This window comes from Myxine glutinosa, chromosome 14, assembly GCF_964187855.1.
Source record: "Myxine glutinosa chromosome 14, kmMyxGlut1.1, whole genome shotgun sequence".
In the NCBI taxonomy this organism is placed as follows: domain Eukaryota; kingdom Metazoa; phylum Chordata; class Myxini; order Myxiniformes; family Myxinidae; genus Myxine; species Myxine glutinosa.
In genome coordinates this window covers 19,456,799-19,473,561 of record NC_136274.1, presented here as the reverse complement: position 1 = coordinate 19,473,561, position 16,763 = coordinate 19,456,799, and the positions used below count along the sequence as shown (strand labels likewise).

Genomic DNA, 16,763 nt, shown 5'->3' with positions numbered 1-16,763 from the left:
TTATAATCAGGTGCACCAGCTCAGGTGCAAATGATTAGAACATCGTTCGAGAGGATCTTGGAGGAACGTGTCTTATTTAAACCTCAGACATTGTTTGGTTTGCTCTTTGTTGTTGAAGTGTGCGGCGTCACCATGCCTAGATCAAAAGAGCTCACTGAGGCCTTCAGAAAGAAGGTTATAGATGCCTACGAGTCTGGGAAGCGATTTAAAAAGATCTCCAAACAATTTGAAATGTACTGTCTTTCCCTCGTGGTCCCCCTGTGCTGTCCTTCCCTCGTGGTCCCCCTGTACTGTCTTTCCCTCGTGGTCCCCCTGTGCTGTCTTTCCCTCTTGGTCCCCCTGTGCTGCCTTTCCCTCGTGGTCCCCCTGTACTGTCTTTCCCTCGTGGTCCCGCTGTACTGTCTTTCCCTCGCGGTCCCCCTGTGCTGTCCTTCCCTCGGGGTCCCCCTGTGCTGTCTTTACCTCGTGGTCCCCCTGTGCTGTCTTTCCCTCGTGGTCCCCCTGTGCTGTCTTTCCCTCGCGGTCCCCCTGTGCTGTCTTTCCCTCATGGTCCCCCTGTCCTGTCTTTCCCTCGTGGTCCCCCTGTGCTGTCTTTCCCTTGTGGTCCCCCTGTGCTGTCTTTCCCTCGTGGTCCCCCTGTGCTGTCTTTCCCTCGTGGTCCCCCTGTGCTGTCTTTCCCTCGTGGTCCCCCTGTGCTGTCTTTCCCTCGTGGTCCCCCTGTGCTGTCTTTCCCTCGTGGTCCCCCTGTGCTGTCTTTCCCTCGTGGTCCCCCTGTGCTGTCTTTCTCTCGTGGTCCCCCTGTGCTGTCTTTCCCTCGCGGTCCCCCTGTGCTGTCTTTCCCTCATGATCCCCCTGTGCTGTCTTTCCCTCGTGGTCCCCCTGTACTGTCTTTCCCTCTTGGTCCCCCTGTACTGTCTTTCCCTCGCGGGTCCCCCTGTACTGTCTTTCCCTCGTGGTCCGCCTGTGCTGTCTTTCCCTTGCGGGTCCCCCTGTGCTGTCTTTCCCTCGCGGTCCCCCTGTGCTGTCTTTCCCTCGCGGTCCCCCTGTGCTGTCTTTCCCTCACGGTCCCCCTGTACTGTCTTTCCCTCGCGGTCCCACTGTGCTGTCTTTCCCTCACGGGCCCCCTGTGCTGTCTTTCCCTCGCGGTCCCCCTGTGCTGTCTTTCCCTCGTGGTCCCCCTGTACTGTCTTTCCCTCGTGGTCCCCCTGTGCTGTCTTTCCCTCGCGGTGTCATCTTTCACGAGCCTCGATTCAGTATACAAAAAAAAAAAAAAATCAATCATTCGACTGTCCGGAAGATCATCTACAAGTGGAGAAGATTCCAAACAACTGCCAACTTGTTCAGGCCAGGCCGCCCCAGCAAGTTCAGCCCGAGAGCAGACCGTAAGATGCTGAAAGAAGTCTCTTAGAACCCCAGAATGTCATCACGGGACCTACAGGTAGCTCACGCCACTGTTGATGTCAGAGTGCATGAGTCTACCATTAGAAAGAGGCTGCACAAATTTGATCTACATGGGAGGTGTGTCAAGAGGAAACCGTTGCTGCCCAGAAAGAACATCAGGGCAAGACTAAAGTTTGCCAATGAACACCAAGGCAAAGACCAGCACTTCTGGAACAATGTGCTCTGGACAGATGAGTCAAAGGTAGAACGATTTGGCCACAGTACCAGAAGACATGTTTGGCGAAAACCAAAGGCAGCATTTCACCACAAGAACTTGATACCAACTGGAAAGCATGGTGGTGGAAATATTATGGTTTGGGGCAGCTTTGCTGCATCAGGGCCTGGGCAGCTCACCATCATAGAATCCACTATGAATTCTGCATTGTACCAGAGGGTGCTTGAGGATAATGTGAGGGCATCTGTCAGAAAGTTGAAGCTCAACCGAAGGTCGACCTTGCAACATGACAATGACCCTAAACATACCAGTAAATCCACCAAGGAATGGCTGAAAGAAAGAAATGGAGGGTTCTGGAATGGCCAAGTCAAAGCCCGGATCTAAATCCCATCGAGATGTTGTGGGGGGATTTGAAACGAGCTGTGCATGCAAGAAACCCCTCAAACATCACACAGCTGAAAGAATTCTGCATGGAGGAGTGGGAAAAAATTTCTCCCAGTCGATGTCAGAGACTGGTAGACAGTTATAAGAAACGCCGACTTGAGGTTGTTTCTGCCAAAGGGGGCAATACCACCTATTAGAGCCAAGGGTGTACTTACTTTTTCCACATGCGAAATTTGCATTTATGTTTATTTAAATTATACAATGGACTACAAAATGTAAATGTTTCATGATATTTGTTGTATTATATCACCTTTATCTATCAATATTGTTGAAATGAAGATCAAATAGCTGTATGTTGAAATATGTTGAAAAAGTCAAAACTTTACATGGGGTGTACTTACTTTTTCACGTGACTGTATGTGGTGAGGAGCTCAGGTGTGACAAGGAAGGACTTCGCACGACGGAGGATGCCCAGTCGGTGACTGGCTTTGGAGGCCAGCTTGGAAATGTCGTTTTCCCAAGAAAGATCATGGCAGATAGTGAGACCCAAAATCTTGAGTGACAGAACTTCTTGGAGAGGATTGTTGAGAAAGTAGATGGGAGGGTTTTCCAGTCGGTCTTTCCGGAGAGACATAGTAAGAGTGTCAGATTTGTGAGGATTGAAAGACATGTTCCACTTGTTTGACCAGTTTGTGATATTATCCAGGTCTGCAGAGAGTGAGGAGGCTGCAGACTGCCGATCTAAGGGTTGGGATATGGAGCGGCAGAGAGTGAAGTCATCAGCACAGAGATAGAGAGGATAAATAAGATTATTTGTGAATCATCAAAACCTGGTAAACGCATTGTTTACAATTTTTTAACAGGTTAATTTTGTACTTTGACCTAATAAAAAAAGGGTTCCCCATGTGTGAATTTGAGAATTTTTTTTCTGCAGACACAGGACAATCATACAAAGCATTTCGCACCAAAAAACGGTTCTTATCAAAAAACTGTCCGGGTTGGATATTTTCGTGTCAATTTCTACTGTACTAGTCGTCAAAAGATTGAGAGGTGTTTTTTTTTCAGGTGCAGGCTTCATTTTTGCATAAACTTGCAATATTGTGCACCTTGCTTAGGCACAGGTATTACGCTAATGTTGTTGAGACATCAGGTGGTTTACCTTCGGCTTCGAGTCTGTTGTCTAACGTGTTTGGCAGATGTTACTTGATGCGCAAGAACCAACCAAACGATTGCGCATCCTCCTGCCCTCTCCCTGCGTCATCTCACAGTCACCTGCTTTTGTGTGACGTCTGGTGCCATTGTCACCAAGACGATGCAACCTTTTCATGGTTATTGATCGTTTTGTGTGCACGTGTGGACACCACGTGACACGGTCACACCGTGAAGTCAAAACACCCTGACGGTGTGCCACTCGAGTTTTGTACATTTTTGGACCGCACTCGTGTTCTTCGCATTTTATCTTTGTATTGCGGAAGAGTAGATCGAAGCTTTTAAGAAACCGACTCTTATCACCGGAGTGTACATGGAACACTGAACCTCCAGCAGTGCTGTGCAAAAATTTCTCATCTGCCGGTGAGAACTTCCCGTTGCAATCCGAAAGGAATATAATTAATCATTGCTCACTGGAATGAAAATGTCACTTGCGACTTGTTATCTCCGCCACTGAAGATGGACGGAGGATAAGTTCTTCACCCTCTCCCCCCCTCTTCCCTGTTTGTCTGTTTACTTAGCCAAAAGGTCAACATAGGCCGAAGGTCAACAATCATTTCAAATTTCTAAAATCCTTAATTTTCGTCCGATTGACTTGAAATTTGAATGGGATTTACATATCGGCTAACTGAATTCAACCACCAACTATTCTTGAGATCAGCATAGGCCAAAAGGTCAACATAGGCCAAAGGTCAACCACTTTTAAAAGAAATTCTAAAATCCTCAATTTTAATCCGATTGACTTGAAATTTGAATAGGATTTACATATCGGCTAACTGAATTCAACCACCAACTATTTTTGAGATCAGCATAGGCCAAAAGGTCAACATAGGCCAAAGGTCGACCACTTTTTAAAGAATTTCTAAAATCCTGCATTTTAATCCGAATGACTTGAAATTTGAATGGGATTTACATATCGGCTAACTGAATTCAACCAACAACTATTTTTGAGATCAGCATAGGCCAAAAGATCAACATAGGCCAAAGGTCAACCACTTTTAAAAGAAATTCTAAAATCCTCAATTTTAATCCGATTGACTTGAAATTTGAATAGGATTTACATATCGCTAAATGAATTCAACCACCAACTATTTTTGAGATCAGCATAGGCCAAAAGGTCAACATAGGCCAAAGGTCAACCACTTTTAAAAGAAATTCTAAAATCCTCAATTTTAATCCGATTGACTTGAAATTTGAATGGGATTTACATATCGGCTAACTGAATTCAACCACCAACTATTTTTGAGATCAGCATAGGCCAAAAGGTCAACATAGGCCAAAGGTCGACCACTTTTTAAAGAATTTCTAAAATCCTGCATTTTAATCCGAATGACTTGAAATTTGAATGGGATTTACATATCGGCTAACTGAATTCAACCAACAACTATTTTTGAGATCAGCATAGGCCAAAAGGTCAACATAGGCCAAAGGTCAACCACTTTTAAAAGAAATTCTAAAATCCTGCATTTTAATCCGAATGACTTGAAATTTGAATGGGATTTACATATCGGCTAACTGAATTCAACCAACAACTATTTTTGAGATCAGCATAGGCCAAAAGGTCAACATAGGCCAAAGGTCAACCACTTTTAAAAGAAATTCTAAAATCCTCAATTTTAATCCGATTGACTTGAAATTTGAATAGGATTTACATATCGCTAAATGAATTCAACCACCAACTATTTTTGAGATCAGCATAGGCCAAAAGGTCAACATAGGCCAAAGGTCAACCACTTTTAAAAGAAATTCTAAAATCCTCAATTTTAATCCGATTGACTTGAAATTTGAATGGGATTTACATATCGGCTAACTGAATTCAACCACCAACTATTTTTGAGATCAGCATAGGCCAAAAGGTCAACATAGGCCAAAGGTCAACCACTTTTAAAAGAAATTCTAAAATCCTCAATTTTAATCCGATTGACTTGAAATTTGAATGGGATTTACATATCGCTAAATGAATTCAACCACCAACTATTTTTGAGATCAGCATAGGCCAAAAGGTCAACATAGGCCAAAGGTCAACAACCATTTCAAATTTCTAAAATCCTTAATTTTCGTCCGATTGACTTGAAATTTGAATAGGATTTACATATCGGCTAACTGAATTCAACCACCAACTATTTTTGAGATCAGCATAGGCCAAAAGGTCAACATAGGCCAAAGGTCAACAACCATTTCAAATTTCTAAAATCCTCAATTTTCATTTGATTGACTTGAAATTTAAATGTGATTTTCATATCAGCGAACTGAATTCAACCACCAATTATTTTGGAGATCAACATCGCCCAAAATGTCAAACACTACTTTCCAATTTCTAAAATCCTCAATTTTCATCCGATTGACTTGAAATTTGAATAGGATTTGCATATCAGCTTCCTGAAACAAACCACCAATTATTTTTGAGGTCAACATAGGCCAAAAGGTCAACATAGGCCAAAATTCTAAAATTGTCAATTTTCATCCAATTAACTTAAAATTTGAAGACGATATGCATATCGGGAAACTGAATTCAACCACTAATTATTTTTGAGGTCAACATAGGCCAAAAGGTCAACATAGGCCAAAATTCTAAAATTGTCAATTTTCATCCAATTAACTTAAAATTTGAAGACGATTTGCATATCGGGAAACTGAATTCAACCACTAATTATTTTTGAGGTCAAAAGTATTCTCTATGAGTGCCGTTATACTTTGTTCTGTTTTGCCAAGTGTTACTCTATGAGGGATTTTTCATTTGTGTGTTTGTGTGTTTATCTGTCCGCTCACTTATACTTGCCTACAGGTCACAATTTTAAACCGATCTTCACAAAACTTCACCAAACGGTAGAGTTGGTGGTCTGACAAAATCCTTTATATTTTTTAGGTCAAAAGTTAAACATAGGCCAAAGGTCAACCACTTTTTTCAAATTTCTAAAGTCCTCAATTTACATCCGATTGACTTGAAATTTGAACCGGATTTGCATATCAGCTAAATTAATTCAACCACCAATGATATTTGAGGTCAACATAGGCCAAAAGGTCAACATAGGCCAAATTTCTAAAATCCTCAATTTTCATCCAAATTACTTGAAATTTGAAGAGGACTTGCATAATTGGTCACTGAATTCAACCACCAATTATTTTTGAGGTCAACATAGGCCAAAAGGTCAACATAGGCCAAAATTCTAAAATTGTCAATTTACATCCGATTGACTTGAAATTTGAACCGGATTTGCATATCAGCTAAATTAATTCAACCACCAATTATATTTGAGGTTAACACTGGCCAAAAGGTCAACATAGGCCGAATTTCTAAAATTGTTAATTTTCATCCGATTAACTTAAAATTTGAAGAGGATTTGTACATCAGGTCACTGAATTCAACCACTAATTATTTTTGAGGTCAAAAGGATGCTCTACTGAGTGCTATTCTACTTTGTTCTGTTTTGCCAAGTGTCGCTCTATGAGTGATTTTTCATTTGTCTGTGAGCTCGATATCTCAATAAGTTATGGACGGATTCGGATGAAACTTGGTGACAGGTTGTGAGTGTGACAAAGATTAAATGATTCCATTTTGGTGAAGATCTGGATGCGAAAATTTCTTAATTCTTCGCCATTGTGCGATAGGGCCGAAAGCGATTATACAGCACGACATCTCAAAAGGTTATTGGCATGTTATGACAAAACTTGGTGGATGAGTTGGGTAGGTGACGAGAACATGCCAATTAGATTTTGGCGGTCCGAATCCAGATCCGACCCATCAGTGGGATACAAAAACGTAAACTGTTCAGCCTAGTGGGGGTATGCACTCTATTGAGTGCCGTTCTGGGTACCCTCCCGAGAGGAGTGGATAATGTATTTGGGTCCGTCTTTTTTTCTGTTTTCCTCCATTATGTTTCGCGAGAATACTCAGATACAGCTGTTGGGCGGCTGAGTGCAGAAGTTTTGGCTTCTGTGATCATAGAAAATACTTTATAAAAGTATAAATATTCTCTGTGATATATTATGCATGCTCAGGTGCACTATGGTATTCTGGGGCATCCTTATGTTTACAGGAATTTTATGAGAAAGGTTTGCTCGATTATTTATCGGTGGTACTGTATCACCAATTTTGCTTTTCATTTTGTTTTAAATTGAATGAACCGAATACAATTCCTCTTGCAACATTCTCAAGTGCGGGGTGTAAATGGTTAGCTGTGTTTGACATGTACATGCATACCAATTAACAGGTATCTTTAGGGGAATGCTAGAATACTTATGTACCTGTCATCGAGCAGTGAAGCGGTTCTATTGATGTATCGTATAGCTTTGTTCCCATGGAAACGAAGTTGCATTTGGGAAGAATACTGATGGTCAACAGAGCGATAAAGGCTAATGTGTGTTTGGTTTAATCCCCCCCACCCCACCAATTACAAACGACTCTATGCAGAAATAATTAAAGGTCTCATGTGGGATTTTGTGCACAGCTGATGCCGAGGAATTTGTGATGCACGGCCATGCTGTTGGCGGCCATCATGGTACCGAGCGAGAGACTATAACGCTTTTCTCATCGCCCGCGTTGGAATCCAGCGTAGAGTCTCATCCCAAAACAGGTAAACAGTCGAAGCTTTGCATAATAATTGCACGCTGGCCTGCGGAGCACTGACTCATCGCCAGCTTTGCACATCAATACCACGGTGCCAATTACTTGCACATAATGACGTCGTTCATGTCCCTCCATATGGCACGGAGCGATAACTAAGCAGAACTTTGCCATTGTGCGTTGTAAGTGTTCGCAGTGGCGCACACAGCGGCTCGAGGATAGGCCAGCCGTTCTCACGTTGAGCACCGGGTGCGGCGCTTTGCGGACTCACTGATACGGATACCCGCTCAAAATTGCCATGCAGATCACCGCTGAGATTGGCGCAGCAGCGTTCATTCTCAAGGGCCATTTGACCGGCCCAAGCAGATTCATTATGACTTTGACTGTTTAACTGGATCTCATCTGGAAAAAAAATTTGAGGAGCTGCCAAAGTTGTTGCAATAACGTGTTAAGGGTGAGTTGAGCAGTCAACAGATTAATTAAGAGGCCTATGTCTAATTAACTACAGCCTGGTGTTTGCTCAGCGGTTAGGGTGCCGGCTTGGGATCCGAGGATCCTGGGTTCGTAATCCCGGTTGATCACTGAATTAACGCCAATGGGGTTGACTCTGCCTATCATCCTTCCGAGGTCGGCAAATTGAGTACCATTTCACTGGTGCAAATTGAGTACTAGTTCACTGGTGCAAATTGAGTACCAGTTCACTGGTGCAAATTGAGTACGAGTTCACTGGTGCAAATTGAGTATGAATTCACTGGTGCAAATTGAGTACCAGTTCACTGGTGCAAATTGAGTACCAGTCACTGGTGCAAATTGAGTACCAGTTCACTGGTGCAAATTGAGTACCAGTTCACTAGTGCAAATTGAGTACCAGTTCACTGGTGCAAATTGAGTACAAGTTCACTGGTGCAAATTGAGTACCAGTTCACTGGTGCAAATTGAGTACCAGTTCACTAGTGCAAATTGAGTACCAGTTCACTGGTGCAAATTGAGTACCAGTTCACTGGTGCAAATTGATTACCAGTTCACTGGTGCAAATTGATTACCAGTTCACTGGTGCAAATTGATTACCAGTTCGCTGGTGCAAATTGAGTACCAGTTCACTGGTGCAAATTGAGTACCAGTTCACTGGTGCAAATTGAGTACGAGTTCACTGGTGCAAATTGAGTACGAGTTCACTGGTGCAAATTGAGTACCAGTTCACTAGTGCAAATTGAGTACCAGTTCACTGGTGCAAATTGAGTACAAGTTCACTGGTGCAAATTGAGTACCAGTTCACTGGTGCAAATTGAGTACCAGTTCACTGGTGCAAATTGATTACCAGTTCACTGGTGCAAATTGAGTAGCAGTTCACTGGTGCAAATTGAGTACCAGTTCACTGGTGCAAATTGAGTACCAGTTCACTGATGCAAAATGAGTACCAGTTCACTGGTGCAAATTGAGTACCAGTTCACTGGTGTAAATTGAGTACCAGTTCAGTGGTGCAAATTGAGTACCAGATCACTGGTGCAAATTGAGTACCAGTTCACTGGTGCAAATTGAGTACCAGTTCACTGGTGCAAATTGAGTACCAGTTCACTGGTGCAAATTGATTACCAGTTCACCGGTGCAAATTGATTACCAGTTCACCGGTGCAAATTGATTACCAGTTCACTGGTGCAAATTGATTACCAGTTCACTGGTGCAAATTGAGTACGAGTTCACCGGTGCAAATTGATTACCAGTTCACTGGTGCAAATTGAGTACGAGTTCACTGGTGCAAATTGATTACCAGTTCACTGGTGCAAATTGAGTACCAGATCACTGGTGCAAATTGAGTACCAGTTCACTGGTGCAAATTGAGTACCAGTTCACTGGTGCAAATTGAGTACCAGTTCACTAGTGCAAATTGAGTACCAGTTCACTGGTGCAAATTGAGTACCAGTTCACTGGTGCAAATTGATTACCAGTTCACTGGTGCAAATTGATTACCAGTTCACTGGTGCAAATTGATTACCAGTTCGCTGGTGCAAATTGAGTACCAGTTCACTGGTGCAAATTGATTACCAGTTCACTGGTGCAAATTGAGTACGAGTTCACTGGTGCAAATTGATTACCAGTTCACTGGTGCAAATTGAGTACCAGATCACTGGTGCAAATTGAGTACCAGTTCACTGGTGCAAATTGAGTACCAGTTCACTGGTGCAAATTGAGTACCCGTTCACTAGTGCAAATTGAGTACCAGTTCACTGGTGCAAATTGAGTACCAGTTCACTGGTGCAAATTGAGTACCAGTCCACTGGTAATTCCATGTGTGTCGCAAGAGGCGACCAACAGGGTTGGCAGCAGGACCAGTTCACTGTTGGCTAACCCTAACCCTAACCAGGTTGGCTAACCCTAACCCTGCTCTGCGGGGAAAAATGGCCCCCAAAAGGTGGTTCCTTTGTCTATTTAACTGAGTCGCATTAGTGCGGTACATTGTCAAAAGTAAGAATTTGCTCGAAATCCGTTAAAGGAAGAAAGGAAGAGATCTCTCGGGGATAGACACGACTACTCTGGTGCACACAACTAGGATAATGGTGCACATAGGATAATGGAGGTTCTTGACTGTGACGGGCAAAGCTGATTTGGGATGAATGGTTTAACGGTGACCGTTGGTATTCGCTATGAGCATGTGCCCGTGCTTGATAATGAAATTGCATTTGAGAAACCCACGCTCCATTTCGTGCTCGTCTTCTTCCTCGCAGGTGTCTTTGGGAAAGCCTCGCCTGGGACGGCTTCAAAGGAACACCCCAGGAGTCAGCTCCATCTCGCAGGTAAATGCGCCCTTGGAATGAGATTTCTGGCAATTTGCTGTCGTGATGGGTTTGATATTTGGTCTTCGCCTCCTTGCATTTTGTCAAGAGCATTGTCGCATGAGCATCACCCTGGATGTGTTCACGCCATTCGCCTGATTGTATTGGTCCCTCAACAATGAGCAATGGATTTGCTCCCAAAGAAAGAAATATTCTTCAATGGGGTTTTATTTTTATATATTTTGAAAAATATGTTGCAATTTGGAGATGGCAAATGACATTGGCCGGTATTATGCTTGTTTTTCTTTTTATCAATATTGTTCTCTTTCCACTACATGGTTTCCTCTGCTGAACTGTTTCGTCCAGGTGAGGGTTTCCGGCCGGAACATTGATTGTGCTCGTCTGCGGAGATATGGATGCACTGGTAGCTTCTCCAAAGGTTTTTCCAGCAGGGCGTGTACCCATTTCTCATAGTGACTTGGTTCATTGATTTGAGCACTCTCCTTGAGTCCGGTTGTTGAGTATTAAAAAGTAAACCCGTCACTATATCACACCTCCAGTTATTCCACGATTGTGTACTTTTGTATTGATAATGCAGCTTCGGTTTTTTTTATTCGAACGAGAGATGACCCATAATCACTTCTTCTTCTTCTTCTTCTCTTCTTCTTATTATCTTCTTCTTCTTCTGCTTCCTCTTCTCCTTCTTCTTCTTTTTCTCCCCCTTCTTCTTCTTCGTCTTCTTCTCCTCCTCCTTCTTCTTCGGCGTCTTTTTCTTCTCCTTCTTCTTCTTCTTCGTCTTCTTCTTCTTCTCCTCCTTCTTCTCCTCCTCCTTCTCCTCCTCCTCCTCCTTCTCCTCCTCCTCCTCCTTCTCCTCCTTCTCTTCCTCCTTCTCTTCCTCCTTCTCTTCCTTCTTCTCCTCCTTCTCTTCCTTCTTCTCTTCCCCTCCTCCTCCTTCTCCTCCTCCTTCTCCTCCTCCTCCTTCTCCTCCTCCTTCTCCTCCTCCTTCTCTTCCTCCTTCTCTTCCTCCTTCTCTTCCCCTCCTCCTCCTTCTCCTCCTCCTCCTCCTTCTCCTCCTCCTTCTCTTCCTCCTTCTCTTCCTTCTTCTCCTCCTTCTGTTCTTTCTTCTCCTTCTTCTCCTTCTCTTCCTTCTCCTCCTTCTCCTCCTCCTCCTCCTCCTCCTCCTCCTTCTCCTCCTCCTCCTACTCCTCCTTGTCTTCCTCCTCCTCCTCCTCCTCCTTCTTCTTCGTCTTCTCCTCCTTCTTCTCCTCCTTCTCTTCCTTCTTCTCCTCCTTCCTATCCTGCTTCTCCTACTTCTTCTCCTCCTTCTTCTCCTTCTCCTCCTCCTCCTCCTCCTTCCTCTCCTTCTACCCCTCCTTCTCTTCCTCCTGCTCTTCCTTCTTCTCCTCCTTCTCTTCCTTCTTCTCCTCCTTCTCCTCCTCCTCATTCTTCTCTTCCTTCTTCTCCTCCTTCCTATCCTGCTTCTCCTCCTTCTCCTCCTCCTCCTCCTCCTCCTTCTTCTCCTCCTTCTCCTCCTCCTCCTCCTCCTCCTCCTCCTCCTCCTTCCTATCCTGCTTCTCCTACTTCTCATTCTTCTCCTCCTTCTTCTCCTCCTTCTTCTCCTCCTCCTCCTTCTCTTCCTTCTTCTCCTCCTTCTCTTCCTTCTTCTCCTCCTTCTCCTCCTCTTCCTCCTCCTCCTCCTTCTTCTCCTCCTCCTCCTCCTCCTCCTCCTCCTCCTCCTCCTCCTTCTCTTCCTCGTCCTCCTTCTTCTTCGTCTTCTCCTCCTTCTTCTCCTCCTTCTCTTCCTCCTCCTCCTCCTCCTCCTCCTTCTTCTCCTCCTCCTCCTTCTCTTCCTCCTCCTCCTCCTCCTCCTCCTCCTCCTCCTTCTTCTTCGTCTTCTCCTCCTTCTCTTCCTTCTTCTCCTCCTTCCTATCCTGCTTCTCCTACTTCTTCTCCTCCTTCTTATCCTTCTTCGCCTCCTTCTTCTTTTTCTTCTCCTGCTCCTTCTTGTCTTCGCCCATCTCTGTCTCCCATGTATTTTGGGTCTATTCAGGTTGAAAGGCCTTTTTTATGTATACTTTTATGCTGAGTTGCAGGTACACCTCATGGGAATTGTTAACACGCATTTCCCACTTGGTTTGGGTCCTCGTTCAATATGTTGGCATGAGAGTGTCAAGGTGAATTTCCCTTCGATCAAATGCTGTTCTATGGAAGAGGTATTTGCTCTAAAGCGCAGACAGGTGCATAACAAGGTGCTTATGATGATATTTGGATTGATATTTGGCGACACTGGCCGATGCACCTATTACCTCCTATGCATGCATATCCTTATCTCTTAATAAACCTTTTGTACACTTTATTATTATTATTATTATTTTTTTGTATACAAGATCGAGGCTCGCAAACAGGTAAAAAGAGCACTTGGTCCGAGTTGAGCAGGTGCTTTTCCCTTAGAGAAAAGGGGATTAGGGAATCCAAGACATATTTACCAACACTCTCTTCTTCACCCGACTACGTTACTCCCACATGTGTGGTAAAGTCTCCCTTAACACACCCCACCACTTCCAGCTCAACCAGTGCCGTCATCATCTCCAATATGTCTCAAGTCCTGTGTCTTTGCCTCCGTCATACCTATCTCTGGCCCGTACATGATACATACCAGTTGTTTCTGTATCGTCAACCATGGCATAGTTATCCGTCCCTCCCATCTCTCCACTCTGAACACTACCTTGCTGACGTCTTCCAATTCAATGATCCCAACGCGGTTACTTCTTCCTTCCCCTCCTGCATGTAACAGCTTGTGTACGTACCTTCCTTCTATCTTTCTTGCTCTATCTCCTTTCCACTTGGTCTCCTGGACACACATCACCTCCATTGACTGAAATCAACCGCACATTGATTGGGACATGTTAACACTGAGTTATGCCACCGCTGGAATCGAGGAGAAGCTGACATTTTGGGCATTAACCCTTCGTCGGAGAAAAAGCAAGGAGATTGGATCAATTGACCATCTGGTTCTTATTTTATGGGGTTGTTTCATTGTTCACAAAAGTGTCCACTTCCTGCGTCATACCTTTCCAGGAAGCCATTTGTCCTGTGTTCTCAGTTTTTTGGCTTATTTCTGTCATCATGCCAATTGCCATTATTGCCTGAAACTTCAAAGCTTCTTGTTGCTTCCCACCCGTGGTTGGTATACCTCAATCAACATCCTGTTGATTGAACGCAGATCAACCCTAGCTTTCACTAGCACCACTAGTTCATTACACATCACCTCCAGCCTTCTCTTCATCACCTCCACCACCTCAACAACTCTCCCCTTCATAGTTCCCACATTCAGAATACATACCTGGACTTCGCAAATGTATTGCTGCTGGCATGACGATCCCATTTGGCTTCTGCTGACATCTAGCCATGGCCAAGGAAAAGACACGTCAGCTGCTCTGGGCGCAGTAACATTGTCAACTTTGCAAATGTAGTTTAGGACTTTACGACCACTCAGCATCACGTGCCTGGGCTAACCTTCCTGTGTGGGTTGTCTTCTGAGTTGCGCTTCTCCCAGCTTTCTTCTTAAGAGACTTCCCCACAAGGAAGTGGGTGTTTTGAAGTCAGGAGTACATTCCAAAATCGCCGATTGCCACTTCCATTCTTCCATCTGTAAGCCTGGACATGGATCATACCTGAGGGCTGGAACTCACGTAGGGCATGGGTTTTAATTTAGCAATATCCATTCACATAAAGCATATGTAAGCTTATATAATGGAATGTGCGATATGGATTATGAATCTATGATGAAACATGAAATCCTCAGACACGGAAGGTAAACATCTCTTGGTTCACCTATTGTTAGAGTATCGGAAAGACATTTCATTGCTGCAATAAATGACAGTTTCGACACAGCTGAGGTCGTTGACCAACTGATGTGGACCCACTGTTTGGAGATGTGGGTAGAAAAGGTTGAAACCTCTGAAGAACGAAGCTCAGCTCTGATGATCCAGACAGTTGGGAAATGATATCACTTACAAATTATGAAACTCCTTACTTTAAGCATGCAACTATTTCGAGGTTGTTTCTTCTTCTTCCTCATTAACGGCCCCAATTATTCCCACGTTCCTTCGCGAACCAGCTGAACAAGCCTGACCTTGGACGAAGGTTGGGGTATGAATTTGGAATTTGGCCTTGGTGCCAGCAATAACTTCCTCCTCTTCATGAAGGATAACGTGCAATCTTTAAAAAGTCCACCAGTTAATGCCAGCAAATGGGATGCCCGTTTCATGTCCATCTGAGGGACAGGTGGCTGTGAAACACTGGGATGACAGTTTATCGCTGGGCTGAGATTTGAACCCAGGCCAGACAGCGAAGAGACGAGTGTGTGTACCTCTCGGGAATCTAGGCCATCCTTCCATTCCTACTTAAGGTTTGTTATTAATTATTATTATTAATTACTTAATTATTAATTATTATTATTAATTTTATTATTATAAATTTTCTTATTTATTAAATTTATTATTATTATTATTATTAATTATTATTATTATTAATTTTTTTATTAATTATTATTATTATTAATTTTATTATTAACTATTATTATTATTATTATTAATTATTAATTACCTAATTATTAATTATTATTATTAATTTTATTATTATTATTTTTTCTTATTTATTAAATTTATTATTTATTATTATTATTAATTATTATTATTATTAATTTTTTTATTAATTATTATTATTATTAATTTTATTATTAACTATTATTATTATTAATTTTATTATTAATTACTTAAGGTTTGTTATTAATTTTGTTATTAATTCCTACATATAACTTGTATCATTTGGGGATAGCCATTATTTTTCAATAAATGATGATGATTGCTGTGAGTCACAACTCTATATGGAAAAAAAAAAAACCTGTGTGTTTTGTGTGTGGTGTGCAAACCCATTACTTTGTATGTTTTAGTTTGTTTCCCAGCAAGCATTTCATTGTGTAATATTTGTCCTTATATCAAATCACGCTAACATGATGGATGCATAGAGTTTCTTAAATTTGATGTAATCTTTGGACAAAATGCCTTGGAGGAAACGAAATGCTTGCCTTTATTGCTGAAGGCAGAATGGATAAATTGGCAATCTGCGCTGAGCCACCAGCATTCCGAGGAAAGGTGGATTCCAACAGAGCTCTGGTAAAGCTGCAAACCTCATTTACTCCAGATCAAAGTTAAACTGGAATGGAGTTTCCAAAAAACCTCAATCGATGTCTAGCATTTGAAAATTGTAATTGCTATGACTGGAAACTGTGAAATAAAAACCTCAATGAAAACTTACATTTAAAAAAATAATCGTGAAAGCATCCGTTAAAAAAAAAGAAAAACCCAAAACTAGACAAAAAAACCCTCTTTATATCCAGCAGGAGGTAGGTGATGCTTGCCTATAATAATAAAGCTTCTATTTATTATGTACTTACATACAAAGCACGGTTCGTTATTGCTTATAATATGTAAGCATACTCCACTTGTGTGTGTATGTATATATATATCCACTTGTGTGAGCATACTCCACTTGTGTGAGCTTCCTGCGACATCCTGTTTTCCGCAAGCTTGTGTATAACGAGTTCTAATAAATATATCCGTTGCTCCTTCTCTGAGTCCTCTGAGTCCCAAGTCTTAAGTCCCAACCCGGCATATATATATATATATATATATATATATATATATATATATATATATATATATATATATATATATATACTGTATATATATATATATATATATATATATAAAGCTTTTTATAACCACTGACTCGCTGACTGATTGATATTAATGTTTGATACCTTCAGGGTGTTGTAGAAAGCTGAAATTTGACATGCCGATGGACATCGAAGCCATTACACTGGGAAAATCACAGAACCATCGGAAAGTGCCCACAAATTAAAATTTACGTAAAAAACCATGAACGTGTCCATAAAAACCTCAATCAATATCTGGCATTTGAATATTGTATTTTCGATAATTGGAAACTGTGAAATAAACATGACAATAATGTCCACAAAGGAAAAAATAAAAAGTGTCCGTAAAAGACAATTTACTCTAAAAGTGTCCATTAAAGAAAAAAACAAAACATCAATCGATATCTATAATTTGAAAATTGTAATTTCTATAACTGTAAACTTACAAATGAAAACCTCAATGAAAATTTACGTTAAAAAACTGTAAACACGTCCATTTAA

At 42.1% G+C, this 16,763-nt stretch overlaps 1 protein-coding gene across 4 annotated transcripts in view; it reads left to right on the top strand.

Moving 5' to 3' along the window:
* The window catches only part of LOC137439467 (double C2-like domain-containing protein alpha), a 384,494-nt gene that overhangs the window by 224,603 nt on the left and 143,128 nt on the right, over window positions 1-16,763 (top strand). For all 4 annotated transcript variants that reach the window (XM_078768119.1, XM_068135234.2, XM_068135233.2 and 1 more), the window contains 2 exons: window positions 7,657-7,782; window positions 10,496-10,564. In XM_078768119.1, coding sequence (XP_078624245.1) covers window positions 7,657-7,782; window positions 10,496-10,564 — 195 coding nt within the window. The remainder of the gene's footprint in view (window positions 1-7,656; window positions 7,783-10,495; window positions 10,565-16,763) is intronic.